Source organism: Pteronotus mesoamericanus, unplaced genomic scaffold (assembly GCF_021234165.1).
Source record: "Pteronotus mesoamericanus isolate MK-2021 breed Mesoamerican mustached bat unplaced genomic scaffold, CSHL_Meso_final scaffold_651, whole genome shotgun sequence".
Lineage (NCBI taxonomy): Eukaryota > Metazoa > Chordata > Mammalia > Chiroptera > Mormoopidae > Pteronotus > Pteronotus mesoamericanus.
The window spans coordinates 44,277,816-44,298,822 of record NW_026555325.1 but is presented as its reverse complement, the minus strand read 5'-3'; the positions used below and the strand labels follow the sequence as shown (position 1 = coordinate 44,298,822).

The 21,007-nt window shown below is 38.2% G+C and overlaps 1 protein-coding gene and 1 pseudogene across 2 annotated transcripts in view; both read right to left on the bottom strand.

Annotated features, from left to right (window-relative positions):
• Positions 1 to 21,007, bottom strand: part of ITGAV (integrin subunit alpha V) — an 87,866-nt gene that overhangs the window by 53,520 nt on the left and 13,339 nt on the right. For both annotated transcript variants that reach the window (XM_054562597.1, XM_054562598.1), the window contains exons 3-4: positions 1,139 to 1,230; positions 110 to 224 (exon numbers count right to left, since the gene is read on the bottom strand). In XM_054562597.1, coding sequence (XP_054418572.1) covers positions 110 to 224; positions 1,139 to 1,230 — 207 coding nt within the window. The remainder of the gene's footprint in view (positions 1 to 109; positions 225 to 1,138; positions 1,231 to 21,007) is intronic.
• Positions 2,456 to 19,720, bottom strand: LOC129061756 (40S ribosomal protein S20-like; annotated as a pseudogene).

The following is a 21,007-nucleotide window of genomic DNA, read 5'->3' as shown; positions in this document are numbered from 1 at the left end:
TCATTCTCTCTCTCTCTCTCTCTGTCTCACACACACATACACACACACAGAGTTTTAACAAACTAGGCTTCCCAACCCTCATAAAAGCTGGTACAGCTCCTATACATACTTGATCTGCATGGAGCATACTCAACAGTCTTTGTTCCATCCTGAAGAAAGCAAGTTCCAACAGGCTCTCTCTCCTGTTTCATTTCAGTCCTCCAGTGGTACAGTGGGGCACAGGCCTGAGAAACCAAAGGAGGTAGTCTAAGAATAAACATTCTCTGAAAAAATTAGTTTCAGACAATCCAAACTACCTCAGAGAAATAATCTTCAGATCTGAGGATTATGACATACAGGTTGTATAGGGGGAGGCCAAAGTAGGTTTACAGCTGTTCATATGGAAAATACAAAATTAATAAATAATAATACAAGAATAAACTCTGTGTTTTGCCTATTCACAACTGTAAACCTACTTTTGCTCCCCCCGCCCCCTGTATTTACAGCCACAGGACAAAATAGGAAGAGCTAGGTAAAAGGTCTAGTTAGAGAATATGGGGCCCAGAACAGAGCCCAAGGGACACCCCAACAATAGAAACTGAGCAGAAGAGGAGCCGTTAAAGGAGGTTGCAAAGGAGTAACCAGCAAGATGGGAGAAAAGCAGGAAAGTACAGTGTCCCGGAAGCCCAGGGAGGAAAATTATTTCAAAAAGAATGGGTCAACTGACCTTGCTGAACGGTGCTGAGGAGGCAATAAAAATAAGTACCAGTAGATTTCACTGACTTGAAAGTTGAGGGTGACCTTGGCTGTGCCTACTTGAGCCTGACTGGAGACTAGTTTTAAAGAAGTAGGTACTAGGGGGCGTTGATTAATGAAAGGCACACTGTTCCTTAACCTGACTGAACAGAAACAAACTGATGGGAACTATCAAGTGAGGTGGGAAAAATGAAAATCCAGGAATGATGGCGGACAGTAGCAGAAACCCAGTCTGTGAAGAGCTAGAGAAACAGGGTGACCTTTGATCAGAGCTACTTGATCTCATTATACCCTGTGCCCCTGAGCACACTGAGTTTTACTATCAGCTTTTAAACATAAAACTTTCTCTGTTTTCATATAAATCGACTAACCTCACCTATGAGTAAATATCCAAAAGACTTACCAAAATTTTATCCTGCTTTGATCTCACAGATGCTCCAAACCACTGATGGGACTTATATTCCAATGGATCATCCTTGGCAAAATCTCTATTGCCTAAAAAAAATATTGTGAGGGATGAGAAACAAAATATATAATTGAAATATAACAGAGTTTATTTCCATCCAGCCAGGTTTAAAATAGTGTGGCTTTGATATCAAAGACCACATTGGCTATTTATCTCATATATTTTTCAACTAATCAGAGAAATAAAATACAAGATGACTTAGAAGTGTCTCAGGGTTTTAATTACTTTCATCAATTATCAGAATGGAGATATGAATAATAGCAACTAACATTTTCCAGCTGCTAAACTGTAACATAAATTAACTATTAAACAAATACTTATGATTACCTCCTGTACTCCCAGAAGTTCTTTCTGTGGCACAAAGGTGTTTACAAAAACAAAAGGCTATGAAACACCTGTGTAGAATACCAGTAGTAAAAGGCCAAAGTCAAAGACTGAGATGGTGCCAGTGACATTGTATTAAGAGAGTTAGAATCCAGGAGATATGATGTGGCTGGCAGGAAAAATAATTAGATTTGAGTCCAGGGTGGTGTAGCTCAGTGGACTGAGAGCCGGCCTGCAAACAAAAGAGTTGCCGGTTCGATTCCCAGTCAGGGCACGTGCCTGAGTTGAGGGCCAGGTCCCCATCCCAGTTAGGGGCATGCAACAGAGGCAACCACACATTGATGTTTCTCTCCCTCTCTTTCTCCATCCCTTCCCCTCTCTCTCTTAAAAAAAAAAAAAAAAAGAATTAGGTTTGGAATTATTTGGAAGCAGGTACTCATATAAAGCACTCTATTAAAAAAAAAAAGGTAAAAAATCCTACTACAGTAAAGCCTTCATCTGGTCAAGGAAAAAAATACAAAAATATATGCATCCAGTGCTTTGGTAAGAAGAGACTATTTTTAAACCCTAATTGGTTCCACTTAAAATCTCTTTATAATAATCATTCTTTATAAGTATATTGGACAAATATAGCAGACAAGTGTCAATTTAAGAATGCAGGCCAACCTGTAAATATCATCAAAAGGTTTGGTTAAATCTGTTTCCTGAAGCTCACCCATCTAAGGTAGCACTGTGTTTACTCAATTCCATTTTGAACACTTAATACTAACTGAAAAGTTATAAATAATTAAGAGAATTTCAATAATGCCAGCTGTTTTATATTCAAGGTGAAGGGTAAAGCCTTGTTCATCATAATACTTATAACTTTTTCATTCTTTCAAAGAATTATATTTTTAACAACTGATAAGTCAATTTATTAAAAAGACTGATTTAGGCATCTGCAATGGCTACTTCAACCTCATCTCCTGGGTCAATGCTGATGAAAGTAACCTGCTTAACAATCTCAGGAGGGCTGTGCAAGTCAATGAGTCATTTGTGGATCCTCATCTGAAATCCATCCCAAGTCTCAGAACCCTCCCCACAGGGAATTTTTCTTGTAGTGCTTCTCAGAATGTTGGTAGGCATCCCTAGTGGTCCTTTCACTTTGAGATTCTTTTCCTTTGCGCTTCTGATCAAGTCAGCACAAACCTTCTCCAGACTTTATGTTCTGGCTGGTTAGAGTAATTCTAACTTGGTGAATCGCCACCTCTGGTTCCACAGGTGTCTTTCTGGTATCTTTAAAAGCCACTGCTGCAGCATGTTTTCCTGACCAGTTTGTTCCTCAGGCCTGTTCCTCAGGCGAGAACGAATTCACAGCAGTGAGCCAGGAGCAGAAGCCTGCTGAACAGCAGTTACCTGCAGGCGCAACTGCGACTTCCTCAAAAAGCCAAAAGTTTTTCTGTCAATTTCCAAAGGCCTCTCTCTATCTGTAGTCCAAACACCACTGTTCTTTGTCAGTGATCACAAAAATACTGTTTTATAAGTAGAGGAGAGGAAGACAAGAAAAGGAACTAGCTAATATATGCCCTTCACCATGAAACTCAAGGTTTCCCAACAACGGTTGGCTTGCCTGTGAAGCCTATGTTCACCACGCTGTTCTGATGCAAAACAATACCCATCAGTGACCTACAGATCAGCAAATAGCCTGTGAAATCCCTTACTTCCTATCCTTCCATAGTTAGATTAAAGCCACAAAACTAGTTCTTGCCAATAAGCTAAGAACACAAGTGGCAGTTCAAATTTGAGTTTCCTCCCAGTTCAAGACAATTAAGAGTGGATATGAGTTGACTAATCATCATGAAAATGCAAATGAAAGCAGCAAAAAGATATTATCTCTTACCACTTAGGATGGCTATTATTAAAAAAAAAAAAAAAAAACAACCAAAAAAGGTTACGTGTTTGAAAAGATGTGAAAAACACACCGTTGTATACTGTTGGTGAGAATGTAACTGGTACAGCCATTATGGAAAGATATATAAGTTACTCAAGATATTAAGCATAGAACTAACATGATCCAGCTATCCCACTTCTGGATATATATCCAAAGAAAATAAAATCACTATCTTGAAGGGATGTCTGTACTTCCAATATTCACAATAGCCAAGAACATGGAAGCAACCTAAATATCTACTGATGGATGAATAAAAGAAAATATGAAGATAAACAATGGAGGTGGAGTAGATGGAAGGTACACTCACCTCCTCCCAGGACCAAACTGGAATTAGAACTAAAATTTGTAACAATCAACATGAATAACCAACTGAAGATTAGCCGAACAGAAATCTTACAACCAAGGATTTACAGAAGAAGCCTCGTCAAAACTGGTAGGAAAGGCGGAGATGCGGAAAAGGATGGTCCACCTCCGTGGGCAGTGGCTGATATGCCAGAGGGATAATCTCGGCTGCAAAGGTTCTCCCTAAGGAGCGTGGGGTCTCAAGCCCACACTGGGCTCCCTATCCAAAGAGCATCAGAGCCAGGAAGAGGCACCCATATAACATCTGGCCATGAAAATCTGTAGGGATTCTGTATGCCAGGGAGAGAGGAAAGTTTGCTAGAGACACAGGCACCCACTTAAAACAGCCAACACAAAAAAACTCATTTACAGCTACTTATCCTGGGCTCTTGCAAAGGAAAGGCAGAACAGACTAGAGTCACATGAGGAGAGACTGGGGTTTGTACCTCTGGGGAGAGAGCTGAAGGGACAGCTGCCAGGATCCCTGTGCTGAGTCCTTTTCACACACCACAGACACCGTCTTGGGTGGAACTAAGATTCACAAGCAGCATATCCAAAGGGAGATCTCAGCAGGCACCAGAACCTGTCGAGGTAAGTTTCACTTTGCGTGGTCAATATCTGTCTGCCCAGCAGCTTGTGTGATATGGTTGGGGTCAACCCTCACAGTCAGCCAACCTGAGGGACAATCCCAGGCATGAACAAGCCAACAGCAACCAAGACTCAATTACAACAGGAGGCCTCACATAGCCCACAAAAGGGACCTTCCTGGAGTATCCAGCACAGGTGATCAGGGAGGCTGGGTCACTGGGTTCCACAGGACACCTACTACATGAGGCAACCCTACCAAGACTGGGAAACATAGTATATTTACCTAATACATAGACACAAACACAAAGAGGTAGCCAAAATGGGGGATGAAACATGCCTTAAATGAAACAGGAGAAATCTCCAGAAAAAGAGGTAAATGAAACTGAGGCGAGCAATCTGCAAATACAGAATTCAAAAAAATGGTTATAAGGGTGCTCAAGGAACTAAGTGAGGACTTCAAGGAACTTAGTGAGAATTTCAAAAGCATGAAAAATAGCAAAGAAACCATGAAAAAGTACCAGTCAGAAATGAAGAGTAAAATATCTGAAATTAAAAATAAACTAGAAGGAATAAACAGGAGGTTAGATGAAGCAAAGGAAAGAATGAGCAATTTGGACGACAAGGTAGCAGAAAACAACCGGTCAGAAAAGCGAAACAAAAAAAGAATTTTTAAAAATGAAAACACTCGAAGGGACCTTTGGAACAACATGAAGTGTAAAAACATCTGCATCATAGGGGCACCAGAAAGAGAAGAGAGAGCAACGGATGGAGAATCTATTTGGAGAAATAATGACCGAAAATGTTTCTAACCTGGTGAGGGAAAAAGATATACATGTCCAGGAAGTGCAGAGAGTTCCAAACAAGATGGACCAATGTCACCCTAATAAATTCAATCAATTTTTTTTAAATGCTATGTGGTAGACACATACACTGGAATATTATTCAGTCATAAGAAAGGAAATCCTACCAGCTGAGACATCATGGATGGATCTGCAGGACATTATAAGCGAAAGAAGCCAGGCATGGCACTGTCAAGTAGCATATGCTTCTCATTGCTACCCTGTCCTATTTTCTATTTTAAAAAAAGGATTGAAAACATCCTGTGCCACAGTAATTACGGTTATTTGCCTTTGTGGACATCAAGTTAACTTAAGCTAGAAACTGTGACAAAAAAATAAGTGCAAAAACTTTACCTATCTTTTTGGTGTTAATATCATTAAGTATTGTGGAACCCAAAAATCCATAGTTCTTTCCACATGGCAAGCTGCTTACCCAACACTACTTAATGAAAATAAAGGAGCATCAATCAAAGCTGAAAAAACATCAGACAATATAGCTCTTTCTGATTTAAAAAAAAATACATTTGAAAAACTTAGAACTTTACTAAAACTTATATATGTTCCTAAACAAAAAGCATGTCTTAAAGGCATCATGAGATTAAATATGCTTTCAATTACATTACCAAATAAAATAAGTCAAACATATTTGGATTTAATGCACTGGCATATATTGGAATCCAAAACTTTGTCTAAAGTCTTTAAAAAAATATATGTATTACCCACTGCTTTGAATCCCTTCAACTTCAACAAGGTCATAACCTCAAATCACCGTATTTTCAAGAAGTTTGCTCAATAGGAAGTTCCTTTTTTATCACTCAGAACTTCTTCCCCAGAGATCAAGTTTAATGTGGCTGATTCAACATCAGTAAGAAGTTTTACTTAGGGGAAGTGTGAATAGAGGTGGGTGGGGGAAAAGAAAAGGAAAGCCTGCTCTCCAAACAAACTGGCAACTTCATTCATGACCTGGCTGTAACTGGCAGCTAACCAGGGACACACGACTGAAGTAAATATTTTGAGTCACAGCCCTGAAGTGTCACCATTTCTAGTAATGCCGGAACTCCACAAGCTGCTTGGACTATGTCACGAAGCTCAAAAGGGAAACTGGATACAGACAACTGCAGAAATTCCAGAGCAAGAGGAAACTGCCTCAGGCAACAGTCAAGAAAGAACAAAAATTTCTGTCCATAATTCTGTAAAACACCTTGGAATATTTGCTCTGATGTTCCAAATAAATCAAATAAAGAGTATTTACACAATGGTAAAAATGAAATGCCCCATATTCTGTAAATTAACATCATCCTCTATACTCTTACTTTCTAAAATACAGAAATTGTTGCTAACAAAATTTGAAGTTAATTAGCAAGTAAATTCCTAGATCCTTGAAGATTTAATGTCTATTTTTGTTGGGTTTTAATTGTATCAATTGCACTTTATCAGATTCCCTTGATTGTAGACTTCAGGACAGAAGTCTACTGAGCAGAGCAAATGGTCATAGCTTTAGACTCAGCTGCTGATTAGTAGCCAACTCTTCTCATTTCCTTGGAGAGTTTCCAAACACACTCTCAAATATTCAACTTGCTGGAGAGTTACGGGAATGTTTATCTTTAAGACAGTTATCACCCTAAAGCTAAATTTTTGTTTCTTTTTTTCACTCCTAAAGAATATCCTCCGGAGCTACAAGATTATGTCACCTTTTTTGAAAAGGGCAAAGTCAAGAATGCCAAAGCATTTGAAAATACTTGTGAGTTAGCTGTGCTACGTCATTTGATTCTCACTTATTACTATATGGCTTTATGAAAAATGAAACAACTTAGGTCCTCAGAGAGCTTATTTACTGCCCCCAAACGTGGCTATTAAAACAATGTAATGGACAGCATGACGACTAGATTTAATAATACTGTATAGTATATTTGAAAGAGCATAAATCTTAAAATTTTGCATCACAAAAAATAAATTTTAACTATATATGGTGATGGATGTTCACTAAACTTATTACAGTGATCATTTGCAGTATACATAAATATCAAATCATTAAGTTATATATCTGAAACTAATATAATGTTATATATCAATTATACATAAATAAAAACGACACCTCACATTCATCCTTTAATAAAACAGACAATTTGCAGAGTTCCTTAAGCAGCTTCTTTACCTCAGACATTACTGTTGCTCCGTCACACTCCTTATGTTTTGCCTGAGACAAAAACCTCCCAATACTGCTTATTTATTTATGTGAAAATTAACATGTAAAAGAAGGAAATATCTTTGATCATTCATTTAAATAAATAAATCATGGGTACCTATGTCTAAAGGCAAGGAATACAGCAGTAGCTGAGATAGATAAGGCCCCTATTATCAAGGGACAGAAATGATACATAATTATATAAAATTGTTTCAGAGAGTCAAAAATGCTAAAAAAGAAACTGGAGATAAAGTGATGAAAAGATAGACAGCTGCTGGTATCATGTATTTGTACCATAATGATAACATACAATTAGGTATTTCATTGACTCAAAGCTGCAAATATTTAGATATTAACATCTTTGAAATGAGTGTATATTAGAGCTGATGGTGACTTGTAATTTGCACATTTTTAGTACTACATAAATAGTACATTTTAACATCAATGGCACCCTCACATTTACAGTCAAATGATTTTTGACAAAGGAGCCAAGAAAATAGTCTTTTGGACTTCCAGTCAAGATGGAGGCATAGGTAGACACGCTTTGCCTCCCTGCACAACCACAAGAAGGATCACAACTAACCTTGAAATAAAAAACACCCAGAGTTTCCAGAAAATCAAACTGTATGGAAGTCTAACAACCAAGAATTTAAAGAAGGAACTGTCATCCAGACAGGTAGGAGGGGTGGAAAGGTCACAGTGTGGCAGGGTCAGGCGGCAGTAGCCGGTGGAAAGGGTGGGGAGGGACACCTGGGAGCAGTAATCCTAACCCAGGCCAGACCGTGCAGCCCAGGGTCCCAGCACCAGGAAAATAAAACCTCAAGACTTCTGGCTGTAAAAACCAGTGGGGGTTGGGGCAGTGGAAGAAACTGCTGGTCTCTCAGGAGAGTCCATTTAAAGAGCCTGCACAGCCCTAGAACATACGAAACCTCACCCACTCTGGGTACCGCCACCAGGGCAACAGCTACAAGGGCGCCACTCACATACGAGAAGCGGGTGAAGTGACGGCTAGTGAAGGAACAGAACAAACCCCAGAAAAAGAACTAAACAAAGTGGAGATAGCCAACCTATAAGATGCAGAGTTCAAAACACTGGTGATGAGGATGCTCAAAGAACTCACTGAGTATGGCAAAAGCATAAGGGAAGAAATGAAGGCTACACAAAGTGAAATAAAGGAAAATCCACAGGGAACCAAGAGTGAAGGGAAGGAAACCAGGGTTCAAATCAACAACTTGGAACATAAGGAAGAAATAACATTCAACCAGAAGAGAATGAAGAAACAGGAATTCAAAAAAAAATAAGGAGAGAAGACTACGACTCTGGGACATCTCCAAAAGTGCCAACATCCGAATCATAGAAATGCCAGAAGGAGAGAAGGAAGAACAAGAAACTGAAAACTTACTTGAAAAAATAATGAAAAAAAAACTTTCCTAATTTGGTGAGGGAAATTGACATACATGTCCAGGAAGCACAGAGTCTGAAACAAGCTGGACCCAAAGAGGACCACACCAAGACATGATAATTAAAATGCCAAAGGTTAAAGATAAAGAGAGAATCTTAAACACAGCAAGAGAAAAAAAGAGAGTTACCTACAAAGAAGTACCCATAAGACTATCCACTGATTTCTCAAAAGAAACCTTGCAGGCAAGATGGGACTGGCAAGAAGTATTCAAAGTGATGAAAAGCAAGGACCTACAACCTAGATTACTCTGGCCAGCAAAGCTATCATTTAGAATTGAAGGGCAGATAAAGTGCTCCCCAGACAAGGTAAAGCTAAAGGAGTTCATCATTATCAAGCTCTTCTACATGAAATGTTAAAGGGATTTATTAAAGAAAAAGAAGATCAAAACTATTAACATTAAAATGACAACAAACTCACAACTATCAACAACTGAATCTAAAAAACAAAAACAAAAAACAAACTAAGCAAACAACCAGAACAGGAACAGAATCATAGATTATGGAGGTCATTTGGAGGGTTATCTGTGGGGAGGGGGAAAAAGGGAGGACAGGGAAAATGTATAGGGGTTAAGAAACAGAACTGGTAGGTACAGAACTGACAGGGAGATGTTAAGAACAGTATAGGAAATGAAGATGCCAAAGAATTCATATGCACAACCCATGCCAAGAACTAAGTGGAGGGTACTGCTGGAGGGAAGAGGGGTACGGGGTGGATGGAGGCAAAGGGGGAAAAATTGGAACTGTAATAGCATAATCAATAAAATATACTTTAAAATATAGTCTTTTTAATAAATGGTGCTGAGACTCTGGATATCCATACGCAAAAAGGTTAATTTGGAAACCTATCGCAAACCAAAACAATAAAGAATAAAACTCAAAATTAAGTCACAGACTTATATGTATGAGGTCAAACTATAAAATACTTATAAGAAAACAGGAATAAACCTTCATTGTCTTATGTTAAAAAATAATTTAGGAAACCAAAAGTACAAGAGATAAGAGGTTGATAAATTGGACTCAATCAAAACTAAAAACTTATGTTCTTCAAAAACACACCCCAAAGTGGGAAAAACAATCCCTAGAATGGGAAAAAAATATTTGCAAAGCATATATATTACATAATAGACTTTCAACCAGGTGAAAATATATAGCTATGAAAATATGTATATATAAAATCTCCCTCTTAACTCAAGGAAAAAAATAAACAATTAAACATAGGCAAAGAACTTGAATAGATATTTCTCCAAAGGAGATATACAGATGTCTAATAGGTACATGAAAACATGCTTAACATCATTATCCACAATGCAATACCACTTCATATTTACTAGACTAACTATAATAATTTTTAAAAGTCAGGAAATAAGTGTTCATAAGGATGTAGAGAAACTGAAACCATCATATATTGCTAGTAGGAATGTAAGATTATGCAGCCACTTTTTAAAATAACTTGGTAGCTTCTTAAAAAGTTAAACACAGAGTTACCATATGACCCTGCCATTCCACTCCTAGGTAACTATCCAGGAGAAATGATAACATGTCCATACAAAGATGTGCACACAAATGTTCACAGCAGCATTATTCATAATACCCAGAAAGTGGAAACAACTCAAATGCACACCTTCTGGTGAGTGAATAAACAAGGGTTCACAGAACACCACTGAGCAATAAAAAAGGAACAGAACACTGACAACATGAATGAATTGCCAGACCAGAAGAGTGCATATCATGTTATTCTGTTTAAATGACTATCCAAAAAAAAGAGAGCTATATAGACATAGAAAGTTTATTTGTGATTGCTCAGGGTTTGGGATGCAAATGGAGTGGCTGACAACGAACAGGAGGTTTCGTTTTAGTGTATGGAAATGTTCTGGAATTAGATTTATGGTAAACTGTATCTCTGTAAAGCTTGTGAAAAAACAAATGGCAAACCTGTCAGGTGGAAAAGTAGCTGCCACACTGAACAGAAATGTGTGCGTGTAATAAAGACTTGTTCAAAATTAACAGAACGTAACAGTAGGGTAACAGGCCAAGAATAAGAATAGATAATACAAAACAAAATAAACCAAAAAGAGCTAACAAGACTTAATCTTGCTAGAAATCAGCAATGTAAATTAAAGCCAGATAAACATTTCCCCTTACAGATTAAGAAGGATACTATGAAGTCTGAGTTGGGAATAGGTTGTATCATTTTCCTACATGGCAAATACATATCAAAAGAATGTTAAAAAACACATCCCTTTGACTTCTGAATTTCACTTTTAGAAATGGATTCTAAATAAGTAGTTAAAATTCAAAGAATGACTTAACAATCATATTCAAAGCATTTTTAAGTAGTTTAAAAAAAAAATACCCAACACAATAGGAGACAGACTAAATTATAATTCTATGTATTTCTACACACACACACACACACACACACAAAGTATATACACAGATCAAAGGCACACACACAAACATGTCACACACACACTTACAAAGATATCCCACCGTCACTGGTTTCCAGGATGGTAGGATTGGGAGATTTTTATTTCCTTTTTGCCTCAGTGTTTTCTCATTTTTCAATCTATAATTACGCATTATTTGTTCAATGTTTTAAAAGGTGGGGGGAAATTAATGTGGATACATATCCATTAATTTTCACATACAAATTAGTTAAGAGCCTCCATATTCCCTCTTAATTAACTTTATATTTATAATTCATCTCCCACACATAAAGTAGTTTCAGTTCCTAAAATTCAGTAACATTTAAATTGAAAAAACTCCACCTAGCAATTTTTATAAGCATTATCCTTCCTGTTTCTCTATTCCATGTCTTAGAGTCAAACTATTAAAAGTAGTATATTGTAAAAATCAATTAATTTAAAAAAATCAAAATTCTATGTTACTGAAAAAACTGAGGTAAATAATTTCTTTGACTTCATTAAAAAATAATAGTTAATTAAGAAAGTCTCACAGTGGTTAGGTATTTGTATTAATAAAAGGATTATTTGATTTGTAAACTTCAAAATGTCTTTAAATGTCTCTAGAGGCATAATTGTTGAGTTAAAATGACTACAGATAAAGGTCCCTAACTCTAAAGTGTTTGGGGTCACAGATTACTGAAAAACAAATCATTTGGGAATATAAACGTAGATTGTAAAATCATAATCTATGAAAAGGAGGCAGTGTTACTAATTTACACAGACCTGTCCAGAAACGCCTTTTATATAGAATTAGATATAATTTTTTTCCAAAAGTAAACAAGAAGAGTCAGAGAAGCAGAGCCAGAAGAAAACCTGATGAAGCTCATTTCACTGGGATCAGCATTTATTTATTTATTGAGCTATCATCACTGGAGGGAACAGAGAATCTAAATTGGCCTCTCCTTCCACAAGGAAGTCCGATGGTGCTGCTGGAAGCCAGCACAGAGAATACAGGCCCTTTGAAAACACTCACTGTCTGATCAATGCGGGTCTGTTTCCTCCTAGTGATGAGAAGGAAATGATCCTGAAAGCATCTAACATTTCAAAACAAAAACTCTTTGCTGAAGATTTTTTAAAAAGCAAAGTCAATGTTAAGTCTTTGAAAAAAATGGGTACAGGTCAGGTCAAAGTGGTCAGGGAAGAGGCTTTAAAGTTTCATATGAATTCAATTAGGGGAAATATTTAAAGTGTTGAAACTGTCACCTAGTAATAAAGAAATTGGATTAATTTATTTCAAGGTTGACTAGCAGTTCTCCAATTGTATCATTCTGTAACAGAGGGTGACAGACTATATCTGGAGAAAGTTTCATTAAAAACAACAACAAAATCCTCAGTTCAGTATAAACTTACTTTATCTTAAGAAGGGAAGGGAGACTATTCTTCCGTGTTTTTAAGTTTCTAATTTGCAGGACTGTTGCAATGTTGCAACTGTAGAAATATCTAGACACACTCGGAAAGACAGACAATTCACCAAGAGGACCAGGTCACGCTTCTGACTCTGTTTGAGTCTGCCTAATGGTGAATGCTGCAATGACTTGGACATTATGTGGCACAGAGACCAGAGTGCAGCTAAATGTTTTATATTTTCTATTAAATACAAAGTGGTGTAATATCCAGAAAATACTTCACAGCATTTTTCTTGACCAAAGAACGGGCCTGGCCAGGGTTTGCCCACAGGCTACAGCCAAGCCCTTCCGGGAACTAGTGGTAAAGTATTCCAGCAAGCCCGTTTGGGTGGGGGAGAAACCTGACTTCTGACCTTCTCTAGGACAGACATTACTGGTGAGAGGTGACATCCATTCTCAGAACTTGGAATAGAGAAGCATCTCCTCTTTTCGGGGGACACATTTAATCATCACGTGGGCAAGCCCGAGCCTTTGCCAGGGCAGCTGTTGCACGTTCTGCCCCCTTTGGGCAGATGATCAGTCTGTTTTTTCAGAAAGACTTAATATTGAGAAAACAGGGCATAATCAGTAACATCCACTTCCTAGAAAAGGAAAGCACGTTGCAAGGACAGGATTTTCCCCATTATCTCATTTCATCCGCATGAGAACCCTGAGCAGTGGATATTATGCTCATGTGACAAATGGAAAAAATTGAGGCTGGCAAACTTTGGCCATTTGCCCAAGGTCACATCTAGTGAATGTCAGAGCATGAATCTGAGCCTACATCTTCTAAATCTAATTTGCATTCCTCATAATCACAGAGCCAAGGCAAAAAAGAATGAGGGCGGGAACAAGACCTGCTTACATAAGCAGGGTTCTTGCCCTGAGGGAACCTGCAATATAACCAATACCAAACATCACAAATACAGAAAAGGGCACTGTGGTAAAAGAATAATGCCTCCTTCATACCCACCTGATCCCCGAAAATGTCCAAGTTCTAATCCCTAGAATCTTACATGCGACTAATAGGTGACCTTACACGGCAAAAGAGACTTTGCATATGTAATTAAATTAAGGATCTTGAAATGGAAGGCTTCAAATATCAGGGTGTCCAACCTTTTGGCATCTCAGCGCCACACTGGAAAAGGGTTGTCTTGGGCCCTGATGTGGCTCAGTGGATTGAGCACCGGCCTGTGAACCAAAGGGTCACCAGTTCGATGCCCAGTGTAGGGTACATGCCTGGGCTGTGGGCCAGGTCCAAAGTAGGGGGTACTCAAGAGGCAACCACACATGGATGTTTCTCTCCCTCTCTTTCTCCCTTCCCTTCCCCTCTAAAAATAAATAAATAAAAGCTTAAAAAAAAATTGTCTTGGGCCACACATTAAATACATTGTGACACGTAATCAGAAAAAAAATCTCATAATATTTTAAGTAAATTTATGATTTTGTGTTGAACCACATTCACAGTCATCCTGAGCTGCACGTGGCCCACAGGTTGCAGGTTGAACACCTCTACCTAGATTTTTTCAGTGAGCCCAAGGCAATCACCACAGGGAGGCAGAGGAGTTGTTGCCAGATGATGTAGCCTGAGAAAGACAGGGCTGGCCACTGATGTGTTTTAAGACAGAGGAAAGGGCCACAAACCAAGGAATGTGAATGGCCTCTAGAAACTGGAAAAAGCATGAAACCAGATTCTTCCCCAGAGTCCCCAGAAGGAACACAGCACAGCAGACACCTTCATTGTAGCCCACTGAGACCCATTTTGGACATCTGACCTCCGGCACTAGAGGTAGTAAATGTGTTTTTAAGACAAGTCTATAGTCACTTATTACAACAACAGTAAGAAAATAATTCAGCTATGAAGACAAAACTGAAATAACAGACCACCCCATGCATGCTACATGAATATTCTCAATATTATTTATTTTGCATCCTGACATGATATAGTTTGGAATATATTTACTTCCTAAAATACATAGATCATTCATCCTAAAATTAAATCACATGTTAACCTTTGTTTAAGGTATACTTTTTCACACCCATATTCAGATAAAATAAGTGTTTTCTATATAATAATCACCTTAGTGTAAAACAAATCTTATCCCAAAATGACCCCTTTACTTTCCTAATTCTGTAATTTTTCAAAGGTCATATGATTCTGTCAATTTAGGGAAACATTGCTCTTCAGCCATTACACAGTCCTTGGTTAAAACTACAAATTAGATAGAGTCACGAGATGAAAGGGTTTAAAAATGCAAGAGGGCAACTATTATGTCAATGCAAATCGATATTTCAATCACTTTACAAACATGTAAAAGAAGACAGCAGGCTTTCCTTTTCACATCCTAGGTGTGACTTTGTACACATATTATATAAAGAAAATCAGCAGGAAAAAGGAAAATAAGTAAGACAAGCTTAAAAGAAAATTAAGAGAGCACTTTTCACAGCTAAATCTCCTAAATAAGAGATAAATTTTAGACTGAGCTTTCCTTTTGTTCCTGCAGGCTCACTAATGCATAAATGTAACTAAAAAAAAATCAAAGCAGCAAGTAAGCTTGCCACCTTGGATTGAACTTTCTAGTAAATTACACTTTTCATCACAGACCCTTACATTTTCCCTTAATTGTTTAAAAGGCATGTCTACAATATTTTAAAGATATCCATATGGTAATATTATAACATATATAATTACACCAAAACTAATGACTGGGAAAATTAATAGACTATATACACTGCAAAGTTCATGTCAAATCTTAGCATAGCCAGAAACCAAAGACCCTAGATCTACCCACTGAGCTCTAGATCTTTTTATTTTTAATAGTGTTCTATGTATGTTAGGCTTTATGGCAAATTCATTTGATTAGACTGCTAGTTTAGGGTATCTTCTTAAAATTCACTTAGAACTTTCCTTAATTTACTTTCAGCTTCATTTCTTTTTTTCTGTCTTATTTATTTATTATTAGAATTATTGGAATAACATTGGTTATTAAAATTATATAGGTTTAAGGAATATAATTTAATTAATACATCATCTGTATATTGCATTGTGTGTTCACCACCCTAAGTCCAGCCACATTTCCTATCATACCCCTTCTACCCTCTCCATACACTTATAAAACTTACATGGTAAGTCTTCACTTAATATTGTCAATAAGTTCTACAACGAAGCTAAACCACACATAACGAAACCAATTTTACCACAGGCTGATTGATATAAACAAGAGTTAAGTTCCTACAGCCTCTCATCAAATGTAATAATAAAATGACATTGAATGAAATAACACTATTCAAGGACTTGCTGTAGTTACATATATATATATATGTGTAACTACATATGAAACTATATATGTGGGTCACATGTAACTACGTATATGTAGTTACATATATATGTAACTATATATATATGTGGGTCATATAGAATTACTTGATTTTCACTCATAAACATCTTCTACTAATCTATGCAAAAATGGTTTCCTCCACCTGGACCTCTATTCCACATCTGGCGAATTCCATCTCATTTTTCATTAGCTAGTGAAATGTCACCAACTGGGAATGTCATGATCTGGGAAGCTTTCCTCAAAATCCCCAGTTAGATAATTTCCAGTTATGCCTCCTTCATTTTGGTATGAATCTGTTCGTCTCTACTACCCAGAGTTAAAGTAGAATAAATTTAGATTGGTTTTCCAAACAGACTTTTGAAATCTCTTCTCTCCCACTACTGAAAATAATGCCTGGGATAGGAAGAAAAGCACACTGTATGTATTCATATTTCTTCTTTAAGAGCTAAGAAATTAAGTGTTATGCTACCTTAAAATCAAAATCCAGACTTTCTTCCTTAGCTTCTACTACATGTCTTAATGCATGTAGCAAGCCACAGTAACATGGCCTTCTAGTAAATTATATACACTGTTTAATATCCAGGTGCATCTTGGGTAAAGTAAAATCAGTCTATGAATTATTAATCAGTAATAGATACATTGTATTCATAAAGGATGCTTTCTTCCTATTACCTGGTTTTGTAAACAAAAAGAGAAAAAGGCACCCTATTAATCCTACTTTTTTTTTCTTCTGGAGAACCCTAGGCTTTCGTTCCCTGTACAAGCTCATAATCTATCATTTCTTAGTTGTGTGACATAAGAGGCCTGACTTTTGCCCTGGCTGGCGTGGCTCAGTGGATTGAGCGCTGGCCTACGAACTGAAAAGTCAGAGGTTCGATTCCAGTCAGGGCACATGCCTAGGTTGCGGTCCAGGTTCCCCACCAGGGGCATGCAAGAGACAACTGATGGATGTATTATTGCTCACACACTGGTGTTTCTCTGCTTCTTTTTCTAGCTCCCTTTCCCTTGCTCCAAAAAAAGTAAATAAATTAAATCTTTAAAAAAAATTAAAAAAAAAAAAGCTTGACTTTCAAAGGTGTAAGACTTATATCCAGTGAGTCAGGTACTAGCATAAAAGCTTTGAGACTCTAGCAAGTGATGTAGAGAGGGAGGGATGACTATTATTCTCATGATGTTGTTCCCCAGTTAGCAATACCAATTCTGACAGCAGTAAACCCAGCACTAATGGTTCCTCTCGCTGTTAGCTTCTCTTGGTTCCTGCCCATTTTTCAGACAACTGGTGGTGGGTTACCAATATACTTCCAGTAAATTCCTGTTCAGCTAAATTTAGCCAGAGTCTGTATTTTTTTGCTTTTCACGAAGGACCCAAATCTGCATAGACTATACACAAATATGCAATCCATATGCCATACAATGGTGAGCAGAAATAAATTTGTTTCCTATCTTCAAGAGCTTACAATCTAGTCAGGAAAACAAGCATATCATAAGATAAGCAGAAAAAAAAAAAGAAAACCAACATAAACCGCAGCTTAATGAAGAAAAAGAGCTATACTTAGAGCACTAAGACTGCCTGCAGAGCAGAAGCTGACCTACAAGAAAGAGGAGGGGAATGGGAAAGGGCTCTTCATGATATTTAAAAACAGCCATTTAAAAGAACCTTATTATAAAGATTTTTATTGTGATTCTGGAGTTCGCTGAGTTTTTTTTAGGGGAAAAAAAAATGCTCTGTGTTTTTCTAAAGAGAAACGGCCTAAGAAACAAATGAGCTAAAAGTACTTCATACAGTTACAAACTTCAAATGTTGACCCAACAACCATCGGGGGGGCTTCTCATGGCTCAACTAAATTTTCAGACTCACATACCACCAAAGGCCTCATGGAGCACCAGTCTACTTAGAGGATGCAGGAGAGAACCAGACATGCCTCCTTGCGTCCTTATGTGAACTTCCCTGGGCAGCAGTACACGGCTGTACAGAGCTCTTCCCTTTGCCTCACCAGATGACAGCCAGATATGAAGAAACAAGATCAGGTGGGGATAGAAGCTTCTCTGGCTCAGAGCCTCAGGCCCCACTGGAATGACATGCCTTGTGATGACTCTATACCTTGGCTTTCCGGGTTCCTGCAAAGAACATGCCAGTGATCGGAGTCACTGTACTCAAGGAACCCCAGAGCTACCACATCCCCGCCAGGGACATGTAGTCTATTTATAGTTTCTCCCAGTCTAAGTGCAATTTACCAACCAGAAGTCATTTTTGGCATGAGCAATACTACCTAAATAGTTGCTTGCCACTCATGACCCAGGAAAATAGAACAAGAAACGTAACAGAAGATCAAGTTGGCATGTAGAATAGGGAAAGCTTTTACTAACCATTTCCCAACCGCAGACTTGATAATATACAATTGTAATATCCCTATATGGATTATTCAATTTGGATGCATTATGCTAGAGAAAAAAAGCATCCCCAAAATCCTAGTCAAAAGTTAACAAAAGATTATCTTGTACACATGCATTGTAGGTCAGTGAGAGTCTATGCTTCATCTCTTCCTCACTTTGGGACCCAGGTCAATGGAGGCTCTATCATTTAAACTATCACTAATCAGAATAATATTCCAACTCTCAAATCCTTCTGCTCATGTTTTATTGGCTAGAAAAAGTCACATGGGCATACCTAAATTCAAAGGTTTTCCCCAGAAGTTTTAGAAAGACGATATGGATGAAGAGATGTAATATACCACATCATACAAATCAGAGCTAATTTAAACAATTATTTTATAAATTTTTCTTGTCAAATTTAAAAAAAAATGAAACTCCTTAAAATATTAAGGAGTGAGACACAATGAAGCAAGCAAACCAACTAATTTTAATTCTTCTTCATCATCCCAAGAATGTAGTAAATATAAAAAGGTAGGTAATTTTCCAAAATAACACTGGAAAAATGACAGAACCTAGATTTGAAGCCCAGCCTGCCTGACTGCAAGGCCTATTTCCTTTCCATGGCATCGTGATGTATAGCAAACATGGAGTGCGTGAAGAAAGAGGAGTCAAAGGGCAAACCCCACAAGAGTCTCAAGAAGGTGAGGAGGAATAAGGGGACATGGTATTTTCCAACAGACAGAGACTTTAAATAAGGAATGAATGGTCAGTGGAACGAACTGTAAAAGAGAGATTCAATAAGACGAGGGATCAGAAGTGTCCACTGAACGACTTCAGCTAGTGCCACCGCTGGGGTGGAGTTAGGGAGCTGCCAGGCTGAAGCGGATAAACGTGGCAAGTGTGGAAGAGAGGCACCACACTGAAGGTCCTGAACCTGAAGAGGAGAAAGGAAAATGACTTAGAGAAGACATCCGTTCAAGGGAAAGTGGTTTTGATTAGTTTTTCAGGTAGAGAAAATATCAGCACATGTGAAAGGTTTTTTTGGTTTGTTGTTAAGGAAAAGGGCAAATGTATATAGCGGGACCAGAGACATAAATGAAGAAACAGACAGGTTCCCTGAGAAGGGAGCAAGTCGTAACAATATAAAAAAACTTCTATCTATTGAGCCACTGCAACAGCCCTGTCCCTGTACTAAGCACTCAGCGTGTCTTCCCTGATACAGAAATCAGCTCACTCCGTTTAAGGCACACCTGCGGAGCTGGGCTCATGAGGACACTGCTCTGCGTCATGGAAATGGCAGTAGCCAGGCAGTACTAGCCTGGGCAAGAAAATGGCGGGGCCAGGACGGAGCCCCAGGCAGTTTGCCTCCAGAGACCACACTCGTCCACCCACTCAGCTACTGTTAAGACTGAGATAAAGGAAAGAATTAAAAGCCACTGTCTCTTGAGATAATGAAAAAGAGAAAAGAGCTGCGGAGCTGAGATGTATCCGTGTTTGGGCTAGGAGGGGGTATTGGTTCCTAGGGACAGAGGTATGAAGAAAGTCTGGGGGGTGCTCTACATTTTAAGCATGTCTTGCCTAAAGCCAAGACTCAGTCTAACAGTGATGTTTCTAGATATACATTTTCAAGACGAGATTATTGGGATCTATATTGTCCTCTTTTCTTAAATTCAAACACTATTTGGATAAAAATTCTAATGCAAATAAATGAAGTCTTAATTTGTATATTCGTAAGAGAAGTCCCAGAAGTTATACAAAATACAGAAATACCATAAGCAAGGACACAAGAGGAGAGAACAAAAAATAGATCATTGTACATGTATAACTAATGGACATTAGTTATTTCTTCACTATAGAAAAAGCTCCTATGATTCATTCATTCAGTCAGTCACTCACTCACTCCGTCAACCACCTATTCAATTTATTTGGCACCAACTTGTACCAGGCAACAAGGCACCAGGTATTGTTCTAGACCCAGAAGTTTCAGCAATGAACAAAAAAGATTAAAAAAAAAAAAGCTATCCTCATGGAACTTAAATCCTATATGAGAGAGACATTAACTAAAGATAACATACAGCAACGTATGTACTACAGTGAAAAGTAAAGCAGAGAAAAGAATGGGAGCATAAAGCAGGAAAGAGGGAATCGCAATTTTAAATAAGATGGTCAGCACACTACTGAAGATGACATTTGGTCCCTTCTCAAAGGTGGTGGTAGAGGAGGAGCCCAATGTACACTTAGGGAAACAGTGTTCTCAGGCAGGGGGAACAACCCAGGGAAAGGTGAGGAAGGAATGTGCCTACTGTTTACAAGCCACTGCTAAGAGACCCATTGGGGCTCAAAGACAGTGAAAGAGGGGACAACACAGAGGATGAAGGTCAAGATAGAAATAGTGGGCCCGGACCAGTGTGGCTCAGTTGGCTGGGCCTCATCCCACGAAACAAATGGTCATTGGGTCGATTCCCAGTCAGGGCGCATACCTGGGTTGCAGTTCAGTCCCCAGTCGGGGCACGTACAAGAGGCAACCGATCAGTGTTTCTCTCTCACAATGATGTTTTTCTCCTTCTATTTCTCCC